This window comes from Macadamia integrifolia, unplaced genomic scaffold (genome assembly GCF_013358625.1).
Source record: "Macadamia integrifolia cultivar HAES 741 unplaced genomic scaffold, SCU_Mint_v3 scaffold1166, whole genome shotgun sequence".
Lineage (NCBI taxonomy): Eukaryota > Viridiplantae > Streptophyta > Magnoliopsida > Proteales > Proteaceae > Macadamia > Macadamia integrifolia.
Window position 1 is genome coordinate 249,681 of NW_024868106.1, and position 12,304 is coordinate 261,984.

Here is a 12,304-nt window from a genome sequence, read left to right on the forward strand (position 1 = left end):
CCTGATCTTTAGGCTTCTAGAAACCCATCTTAATTATAACAACAAAAGCAATATGAACTCATATCTATCAATTTCTGGATTTAAGCACATGTTGTCTCAAATCCTCAACCTATCTTGTAAGTTTAAGCCCGAAAGTATTACACCAATCTTCATCCATTTCCCTATTAAAAAGACATAATCATATCTGTTCAATCAAATCCTATTTAAGAGTTAAGACATAGAAGGCAAAATGCAATGGAAGACTTACAGTGTCTGCAACTCAGAGAGGAACTATATGTTTCCTGAAAACTGACCTTTCAGTCCACTGCTTAATATTGTTCTGACATAGAAATTGAAGAAGGGGGAGAGAAGTATCAAGAATTTTCACAAAGTTGAAACCATTGATAACTGATAGAAAAATAATAAATTTAGTAATGACTTACATGGAGATCACTCGAGAACTAGGTCACTTAATCCCATCCCAACCATCCCCACAAGGATCTGAACACACCCAATTAGTTGGTATATTCTGCCAATCAAACTTGAGGGCAGACAGAGCATCACCTGCATCAGGAAATTAAAGATATTGGAACTAATCTGATATCTTTATTAAGATGAAATTAACCAGTAGAACAAGACCTTACCATCCTCAGAATTTGTCACAACTGCTATAGATGTAATTTGAAAGAGAGAAACTAGTAGCCAAGTGTAGTAGATACTTTGAAGATCCATTGCTGATAAACAACCCAGCTAGCTATCGAATCATAGGAAACTACTACTCTTTTGTTATCAATGAAGCCCAACTAATACATTTCTAAACTACTATTCCCTGGCACCCACTAGAATTGAGAAATCGTTTGGTGTTGAAGGCAACAAAGAAAAAAGAAATGAAAGGGGGGGTTTTACTCTTACCTATTATGGACGTCGGTAAATGGTCATTACTATAATAACTTTGAGCAACAGTAGCATCTTCTCTTTTAGAGCAGCTGCAACAATGAATGTGTTTAACTAAATCAATAGCAAGAATATATGCCAGGTCTTCAATTCAAGCAGCAGCAGCACTGCAGCGCTCATTGTTGATTGTTGCCTGGGACTTGCAGCGGTGACTGACGTTGTTGGATGGGCTAAGAACAGCAAAGTGTAAGAAATCCTTTTCCTTAAAATTAAAATCAATCAGATCCTCACTCCTCACTCGATCAAATCCTCTATCTTCAGTCCTCACTTCTCACTCCACACTTCTCACTCGATCATATCCTCGTTTTCTTTTCTTTTTGAAATCCCCAAACCTATTTCTAGTTCCGAGCGCGCAGCATGACTTAAAATAATAAAATTAGTTGCCGACATCTATTTTTAAATCGGATGACATAAAAATGAGGATGTGTGTTTAAAATCCCAATTTTTCGGATGGTAGAAATTCTGTCTCAAATATATTTATAAGAGAGAAAAAAATCGTCTCATATATTAAATTTATTCTGAAAATAGAGAGGAAAATATACCTTCCCAAATTTTTGGGACAACAGTATGTCCGTCTCCAATAAGGGGTTACAAATCTGTTATTTGATTTCCCAAACGTTTTTTTGTTTTAAATCTGATTACACACTCTCGAAAAAAATGGGTTCTGAATACTATCCCTACTTACTGCCTTACAATTCAACCAACTTGGTACAACACTCTTCACATTGTCTTTTAAATTTATGAGTTATATCATGTCATATTAGATGTTCAGGGTACTTGTCATATTAGATGTTCCAACAGACATAACAGAACATGGGACATATTATGCTAATAAGGCTCTTCGAAATACCTCATGAATTCTAGTTATGAATGAAGACTTTGGAGCTCTTCTTACAGGCATGTGGACATGGGGTAATCAGTGACTAATGTAAATGGATGATTCTAACGGATTTAACGGATCATCCATTTTGCTGCTACCCTGGTTCTATGAGTGTTCACAACCTATGTAATGGCATAATTCACTTCTTCATGGCCAAAAATACCCTCTTAAGTATTAGTATTATCTGAACAATTTGTAGAAAAAAAAATGGAATAATTAATGTATTGATGTGCTTAATAAACTTGGATAGGAGCAAAATTCAATCCCTAATCAACAACCTCACATCAACATATTACGGCTATCATAGAATTTTAGAAAAGTAGTTAGGGTATTATAAATGAGCATTCTGTAGATCATTATGTAGAATAAGATCAATATATAGATTGAAGAGGATGACTTTCACTACATGAGAAAGGCATAAATGCATAGTTATAACAAGATTCTCATAGACCTGAAATATTTAATTTGGTGTCCGTTCTGTTAACAATGTATCAACATATACAGCTTGATATAGAAAACTTCTCAGTCATAACTGCTGTACAAAAAATCAGTCCAGATGTTTTAGAGATTTTTCACCCAAAAAAGACCAAAAGTACCCAAATATGCTATTTTAAAGGCATCTATGGAACATCTCTAGTTTCATCTGGGAAATCCCCTTCAATTTTCCTAATAGATTGAAGACTAGATTTAACATTTTCATCATCTATATACACAATTTTAGCTTTTCCATCATCAAAAAATTTCAAAACAAAAGATATTTGGCCCAAGAGTTAAGACCCATCAACCTTTAACAGCAACTTCAACCTGCATAGTTTAAATACTAATGTTAGTATATTAATCAATGATTCACAACTATTTAATGGTAAGTAATTATAGACATTATAATCAACATAAATTCATTTCACCTCGAGCATCAGGCTGATGTGATCACAATAGTTCAAAATGAATACGATAAATGACCTTCATGATGTGAAGCATAAGGAATGTCTTTTTGTATGAAATTTTCTCCATAAACATCATTTTAAAAAGTGTAAAACTACTAATATAAGATAATTAAAGAACTAGTGTATAAAACGATACCTCTATGTTCTGAGCACCGTCTTGTTGCTTCCCTACCACAATTTGCATTAACATATTAAGCTAAGATTGCATTGTAGATATTAGCTCTTCATGCTTTGTGTTTTGCTCTCTCAGACATTTCACCTTACTCCGTAACTTGACATTCTCCCGAAGAATTTCAGCAATGTCTTGTGATGAATGGCGCCAATCCTTTGGGCTTACTCCTCTTCCCATTAAACGCACCCATCCATGACCTTCAGGGCCCATTACTTAAGTGAAGATATCCTCATGCACATCATTGTTCATTTGTTCTTCTGCTGATTTCTTTTCTGGTTCTGCATCCATTTTTTCCTGCATGAAAATTAAAAAATAAATGAATGAGATATTATGGGTACCATAGTCTCATTTCTCAATAAATAAACAAGGAACTTACCAACCAAACTTAGAAATACACAATCAATAGGGAACCAATGAAATGAAACAGAATTGCATTAACCCAAGTATAGACGCCAATTTATGCTAGGTGGGCAACTGTTTTTCGAAAATATATAAAAGGGTAAGAATCACACAATGGCCTAGTGACAACAAGGTTACACAACTGGGGTTTAAGCACCAAGGTTTTGCAAACTAGTGCATATGACCATTGATTCGACAAAGGAGTATCTACTAAGTTGCTGCTATATTTTCTGGTTGAAGGAGACCTCATCAAGTCCTTCTGTTTTGTTTTCTCTAAGGGTTTTGTTGCCATATTGGTCCCCTCATATCGGCACATCAGGTCACCATTTGTGGCTGATATTTGGAGGATTACATACACATCTGAAACCTCTCTTTGCTACTGGTTTGGTATACAACACAAGATTTATTAATTTCTAATCTTACTTTCTAATGTCACATCCTATTCATATCTCAGCTTCAGGCCATCACATTAAGCTGATATTTAGAGGGTATAATCACTACATTAGTACCTAAGTTCCATGTGAGTTTGAGCCCCGTGTTCAATTTTCTGGGTTTCAAAGCCTTAATACTGCCTGTGATAGACCGATCTTGATCTGATTTGTTTGTTGCCTCTACATATATATAGGCCCTGTTTATTTACTGTATTTGCAGAATGAGTTTACCAAATAAAAATTCTAACTCTATCCAAATGATGGAACATTAGTTGTGTAAAAATAAATCATGCAAACAATGAGGGAAAAAGAGATAAAAGACATTTAATACAAGAGAATTTTGATAGTGCTTTGCCCAAGTGCCGCCGTCAATTAACCATACTACACCAGTTGAGTGTAAGAGAATGACATTCAGTACAATGTATATCCCTAAGAATATAAGCAAGGAGCTATTTGAATGCTTTAGTTGTTTCTCATTATCCGCAGAAAATAGGAACGCTTCAAATGTTCCATTAATAGCTTAAGTGCACAAAAAAAAAAAAAAAAAAAAGGGTTCAATAACCATACCATGTTCTGCTCAACTATGTCGTTTATAGGAGATCCATCCTTCCTAGTATGCGTCACCTTATAAAGCTGCAATCGAGTGGGAGGCACTCCATCTGGGTGCTCCTTACGCTAAGCAAAAAATATACGACTACATATTAGAGCTTGAGTCTTTGAGAGGTAAAAAAATACATACACTAAAACAAGCCTAATATGAACAAAACAAACGGACGCAGTACCATATTCCCCATATTACCTTATTTTCCCGTACTTGTGCAAAGCTTTGTTTCCCTGTTGTGTGGCTCGTACGGAGCTCTTCCCTATTAGTCTTATTACGGGTACACATGGCCTAATATGTATAGAAAACAAACAAATGTTACCATCGGCATTTAACTTTTGTACTTGTCTCAACTGATATACATACACAAGGCATTCATAAAACATATCCAGTATCCCATATATGGAGTAGATCTAGCCATTGATCCACCGGAACACGTTTATCACAATTTTGTACTTGTTCTAGGTGGGTGGTATACCGATCATATACATTTTGCGTCATGTCAAACTTAAAATTCCTCCATCGGTCATCCAGTTTTTGTAATGTTCATTTCTTGTCTCCAGCAGCGAGGTCAAATTTATCCTATAAAAAAATAAAAAAAATAAAAAAATAAACAAACCAATACTTAGATATACATTTTAAACATATTGAGATATTTAATTTGGATGTCATATTACCATAATTTGCTTGAATGCTTCCTCTTTGTGTTCCTTTGGAATTTTCCTCCAATCTGCATAGTTGCATGGAATCAATGCAGGAGTCCGTGCAAGTGTCCCAATCCAGGTCATCAATTGGGATGTCTCTTCACCACATGGTATTCTGAACTCATTTCGCAATACTTTCACTTTCTGGCCTTTCGGCATATGAGCAATTTTAAGGCCCCTTGCATATCCTCGCCTCTTTATCGTACTTGGTGCAGAATATACATGCCAAAGTGACCAGTCATTAATATTTAAATTTAGGTGAAAAAATAATAGAACTAATGCCTTAAAATTAGATATGGATTTATTAGACTACATTCATTAACTAACACATGAACTAACCTGAATCTGTTCATTCCATAAAATCATCATAGTCATGGCTGTCTTCCGTCAGCTGTGGATCAGAGGGTCCATCTAGGATAGGTTCAGACTGTCGAAAAGAAGATGACTGTTGCGGAACAGGCACAGACTGGCTTTGCAAATCCTCTCTATGGGATACATGATAAGGATCAGACAGGTGGACATGAGGTGAATGTTCAATAGCCACAGGCCGACTCTGCAAATTCTCTCTACGGGGTACATGGTAAGGACTAGACCGTCAGACATTAGATTGTTGTTCAACAACCACAGGTTGGGTATGCAACTCCTCCCTACGAGGTACACTGTTACGTCCAGCATGCATGTTTTTCTTTGCTGACACCTGTGATAAAGAAAGTTAAATGTAAAGTCATCAATAATATATAAATGAACAGAATAACATACTGAAGCATATAATTATTTGAAATCTAATATATTATCATTAAATGTTTCTAAATTTCCATACCCGTTATGATAATTCAATTAAGTATATTGTCATCTGAATTTCCCATTATATTTATGAGTTCGATGGGGGTGTCAACTATCAATCCCTCCATATCAAGCCTTCTCCAACTAATAGTGGCATCACCATCAAATTCCAAGCCTCCCGTATGTTGGATAATATCTATTTGGTTCTGTGAGTGTCTCTGACCAAGTTCTTTCGAAGCCTCCCCTTCAATGTCATAAGTATCTCTAACCTTTGTCTTTATGACAACATGCCAATCTGGCTTGAGGGGATCTGGCACATAAAACACTTGCTCTGCTTGTGAAGCAAATATAAAGGGATCATCAAGCTCATTTTGACCAGTATCCATTAAATGATTGAAATTCACTAGGGTGAATCCGTGCTCATCTTTCATTAATCTTTTTTCACTATTAGCCCAATCACACCTAAAAAAAAACATACCAAGATTATCGGAGTATTCCAACTCGATCACTTGCTTCAAAACACCATAATAAGTGACTATTCCTTCAATAGGTTTTCTATCTCTACAACTTGAAAAGCTTTGTGTCCATGCCTTTACAAGTACCCCACTATTTTGAGTTTTTCTATTACTTTCACGTGCTTTGGTGTGAAACATTATCTCATTAATTAAGTAACCCGTATAACTTCTTGCCTCAAACTTAGGACCACTGGCTAGCGATCTAATATGTTCAAGCACCTCAACCCCACTTCGGCATAATTTCATAATCTAAAAGAAAATTAAACAAAATTAAATTAGAGAATTTTCAATAAATATCTATATATGAAGCTCCAAAATTAATTGGAAGTGTTACACTTACATGCTTATTAAACCATTTGGGAAACTTCCGACCATGTGAATCCTTAACCTTGCGTGGTTCCGCTCTACGACCTAAATCCCTCATGATTTTCTCGTAATGTTGTCTACAAATCATATAGTTAAAATGTTACACACTAATGATTTACCATAAACATATATACTCTAAAAAAAAAATTATGATAGGATACTCACGCACGGTATCTTTTTATGCTGTCATAATTCATTAGAATATATCGATGTGCTTGGATCCTTTCCATCATGTCTAATCGAATCATCTCACACTTCCCTAGAGGCTTACCATAGCTTGGAATTAAACAGAGTGAATCTTCTACTTCTATTGATCCTGTATTCCTAGCCGGGCGATTAAATATTGTTTCTACACCTTCGAAGTATCTAGATAGAAAAATTAGGCACTCATCTGCAAGGTAACCTTCTAGGTGGCTACGATTGCGCATGTAGTTTTTGCGTTGCTTAAGGAACCTACACATAGTAACATTATGAACAACTGTCATAAAACAATTTAGATGAGAGTGACATCTAATAGCAATGGGTTTTAATTACTGAATAGGAAATGAACAATAATTACATATACTTATAAACTGTAAGGACTGACCTTTCAATGGGGTACATCCAACGATATTGGACTGGACCAGCCATCCTTGCCTCGAATGCTAAATGTATAATCAAATGCACCATTATATCGAAGAATCCAGGTGGGAATATCCTTTCTAGATTGCAAAGTGTTACAACAATGCTTTCTTCAAGTTTCTTGAAGTCATCCTCTTTACCAACTTTATCACATATATCCCTAAAAAATTGACATAATTCCATCAAGATTGATCTAACATTCTTAGGTAAAATATTGCGCAAGGCCACTGGTAGAATTTGTTGGATCAGAATATGACAATCATGGCTCTTCATTCCTGATATTTTCCGTTCTTTGACTTGCACACACCGTGCAATATTACTAGCATAACTGTCTGGAACCTTGACACTATTTATAAGTGTACAAAACACATCCTTGTCCTTAGTAGACAAACTGTAGCAAGCAGAGGGAATAAACACTTTATTCTTTCCTTCAATAATCTGTGGATGCAAATCTGGTCATATATGCATATCTTTCAAATCAAGGCGTGCATTCATAGTATCTTTGGTTTTATCTTTAAGATCCAACAATGTGCCGATAATACTGTCACAGACATTCTTCTCAATATACATAACGTCTAAATTATGATGGACTATAAGATCTTTCCAGTAAGGCAAATCAAAAAATATACTCTTTTTCTTCCATTTTAGTGGGAGATCGGGCTGTTTCAAACTTCGTTTCCTCTTCCTTCCTTTCTTTCCATCATCATCCCTTCCAAATGGTGGAAATTGAACACCCTCAAGTTGTTCTAACACTTCATACCCAGAAAGTGGCTCTGGCTGACCTCTATGTTCTTCATGGCCATCAAAAGTTCTCCTATCACGCCGAAATCTGTGATCACTGGGAAGGAATCGACGATGGCCCAAATAACAATGTTTTTCCCCCATATTTCAGCCAACGAGATGAGGTATCCTTGTTGCAACAAGGACAAGCCAATGCACCTTTAGTGCTCCAACCCGATAGGTTTGCATATGCTGGAAAATCATTAATGGTCCATAACAAGCATGCATGTAACTTAAATGTCTCCTTCTTATATACGTCATATGTCTCAACACCATTATGCCACAACTCTTTTAATTCTTCTATTAAAGGCTGCAAATATATATCTATATTGTTCCCAGGTTGTTTTGGGTCAGGTATAAGCAATGTAAGAATGACGAAGGGTTGCTTCATGCACATCCATGGGGGTAAGTTGTATGGCACCACCATAACAGGCCACATGCTTTGCGTTAAAGTCATCGTCTTAAACGGATTGAATCCATCACTTGCTAGACCAAGCCTCACATTACGAGGATCCTTACTAAAATCTGGATACCGCATATCGAATTCCTTCCATTCTTTAGAATCAGTTGGGTGTCGTAACCGTTGGTCATCAACATGTTGTTCATGATGCCATCGCATACTAGAAGATATTTTTGTAGACATGTATAACCTTTGCAGCCTTGGGATCAGAGGAAAATGACGTAATATCTTAACAGGGATTTTCTTGCCTTTATTTTCTCTTTTCTCATACCTTGATGTGCCACATATTTTGCAAGAGGTGGCAGTGGCTGATTCCTTCCAATACAACATACAGTCATAGCTGCATGCATCAATCTTTACATAATTGAGTCCTAGTTCTTTAATAATCTTCTTTGCTTCGTACAAGGAATTTGGCAATGTATTTTGCTCTGGCAGTGCCTCTCTTAATAAGTCTAGCAACATTGAGAAGGCCTTGTCACTCAAATTGCAGAGGCACTTTATATGATATAGCTGAATAAGGAAGGACAACTTAGTAAACTTATTGCATCTGGGATATAATTCTTGCTTTGCATCTTCCATTAATCTCTTGAACTTCTCTGACTCAATATTTTGCCCCATTACAGGCTCACCTGTGGCACGATTCTCAGTTGCTTCAAGTGCATCTCTCTCCCATAACTCATTTAACATGTTTTGTGTGCTATCAAACCTATCACCTTCATCACATACCACATTATGTACATCCGGATCTGTATTTGAAGTTGAAGCTTCTCTATGGAAACTCCAAATTGTGTAACTCCTTAGAAATCCATTCAATATGAGATCTTCAAACACTTCTTCCCGAGTCTTTATCAATTGATTTATGCACTTCACACATGGGCATAAGATCATTCCCCCTAGGTCAACATGACTGAATGCATGATCAAGGAATTTTTTTACTTCCTCCCAATATAATGGGGATGCCCTAAAACATGGTTCCTTCGACCTTGCAATCCAACTTCTAGACATAACTTTAATATGTTACGCGTCCAAATGCTACCAACCTTTACAATAGTACCTATAAATGTAAAGGAAAAAAACACTTAACCATGAAGCAATAAATATAAATTAACTAGGCTTGGTCGAAGTAAGAAATATCTACCATTGTAAATAAAAAAATAATAATAATAATAAGGAAAAAGAGAAATTGGCCTCAACACAATCTGTATTTATGTACTATCAACCCATAGTCAAAATATGTTAAGGCCAACGTAGGTAATTTTATGGGGGTGGGAGTGATGATTGGTAATGTGGACCCGACTTCCCTGATTCACACGTGACTTATCAATAGAAATAAAGTAAGAAGATTGTGTGGTGAAGCTTTATAAATTAAATGTTGAAAGTGCGTTCTATTTTACAAGGTTGTACTGCTTACTTGTATAAACTGAAGGCACTTGATTAAACGAAAACTGTATGACCTTCAATTTTATAAGGATATACAACTTATTTCTTTAAATAGAGGGCACAAATAAAAAAATAAAAAATCAATATAAAGAATCACTAGGTCTTATTACCCCCTTTTAACCACAACAATAAGTAATGAGAACTGTATAACACAATCTACCACTCTATGATAGGCCACAATAATTCGAAGTTGGTTTTTGGATTCCATACATGACTCAAAAATACATAATACATAGATCAACATAAGTAAGGGGCAATAAGAATAGGCCAGGATGAGCGAAAATACCGTAGCTTGTTTCTGCAGTTTAATATCCTCGATATTCTGCCTCATATCTGTATAAAATTGATATGCATCAATACCCTTGTCAAGTAAAAGAAGATCAATTCCAATATAATCAACTCGGATAAATATATTATGAAAATTAGAATAAAGTAATACCAAATTGATTGGAATCATGACATCTTGTCAACAATGAAGGTGTTAAACCCTAAGCTTGTGATTGAGCGGCGAAGGTACTTCATACAACTTTGAAGTGGCCATATCACAACAATGGGAGATGAAATTTTTATTTCTTTCTATTTTTGGAATTACTAACTCATAGATGTTGATTCCTTCAGAAAGCTCCAAATAGCAATAATTCTATCTACACTAGGCAGGGGCTGGTTTGCGTTCTAGGTTAATAATGCATCCTAAGAAATCATACCAAACACATCCTTACTCAACCTCAAGATCTTGGTCCTAGCAACCTCATTCCCTTGATGATCTCAACTCTAAATCATGCACGGTTATAAAATGAACTATAAAGCTATACTTTGAAAGCATGTGGAATCGTTTCATGGTCTTTTTAAAAATAAGGCTGTGTTTGGCATGATATCTTGAAATGCATTATCGACCTATAATGCATAAAAAGCGCAGCATAGATCTCTTCAAAGCATTATTAAATAATCTTATTTAATTTGATGTACTCAATCATATATATATATATATATATATATGTACAAATTACCTAAGACACATATATGGTTCAGATTTCGGGCGCTTAAGTTTGTGCTTCTTTCTTTTTCCCTCAATGCTACATAGTTTATGATTTTGGCCATGTAATTTAAAAATTCTTGATTGGTTAGTCTGAGGCTCAATTTTTGTTTTTCTTTATGGATGGGAAAAAAATTCATTAGTTCAGATTGATTTGTTTTTATGGGGTTCTCATAGAGTATGATCATAATCACCTTTTGTGTTCTATCATTCAATCATTTCTAAAAGCTTTACTTTAAGTGTATGGAGTATGCTTATGCTTCCTCAAGTATAGTTATTTGCATAGCATGTATGAAGTAATTAGAAGTTAATATGATAGAGAAAATTAGCATTTGATTTCTCTGCCCTATTGAGGATGAGATTAAAGAAGTTGCTTTTAGTATTGGTGCTTTTAAGGCACCAGCTCATGATATAGTCTTGGCGGTTTTTTTTTTCATAAAACATGGGATTTTGGTCATAGGGACGTAACCACACTCTAATCACTTTCGTTTCCTAAAAAAGAAATTATCTTGAAACACTTGGCGAGAAAGTTTCAACCTTTCCTGCCAGATTTATATCTCCTTATCAGGTTATTTTTTTAAGGGCAGTCAAATTTGAATAATATTTTAATTTCATACAGTGAGGTAATTCACTGTATGAAACATAGCAAAAGTAAAGAAGGGTGGGTAGTTATTAAGTTAGACATGTAAAAAGTATATGATAGATTGGAATGGGGTTACATTAGGGCCCTATTTCAGTTTTTTGGTTTCTCTCAGCATTGATGTGACTACATCAGTGTTCTGATCTCCTGAGTCTCATACTCTATTAAGCTTAAGGGTTCTAGTTATAATTTCTTTGGTGCATAAGACCAAGATGCCCCTTAGCCCCTATTTATTTGTTATTGCAATGTAGGGGTTGTCTAGTCTGTCTTCTTTTATTGCTTAGGGGCTTAAAGTTGTTTAAGGGTGTTAAAGTGTCAAGATCTACACCTGAAATATCCCAATTATTGTTTCTTAGACTCTCCAACATTTTGGCATTTCAAGAAATTCTAAATTTGATTTTAAGACCTTGCCAGTCAGGAGTTAAATTTTAAGAAGATTGAAATTTTCTTCAGCAAAAACACTCCTCAAAATATAGGCAGCAGGTATACTCTCAAATTAAGATGAAATAAATTCCTGTGACCAAAAGGTGATAGATGGCCAAGTTCTCTTTACTGGCTGAGTACCTGGGTCCAAAAATCGAAATATAGTGACTGTCACAACC

At 35.4% G+C, this 12,304-nt stretch overlaps 1 protein-coding gene across 1 annotated transcript; it reads right to left on the bottom strand.

Annotated features, from left to right (window-relative positions):
- Positions 1–8,184: 8,184 nt before the first annotated feature.
- Positions 8,185–9,477, bottom strand: LOC122062976. Its single transcript, XM_042626640.1, has one exon. The coding sequence runs from the start codon at positions 9,475–9,477 to the stop codon at positions 8,185–8,187; it is 1,293 nt and encodes a 430-aa protein (XP_042482574.1).
- Between the last annotated feature and the right edge of the window lie 2,827 nt (positions 9,478–12,304).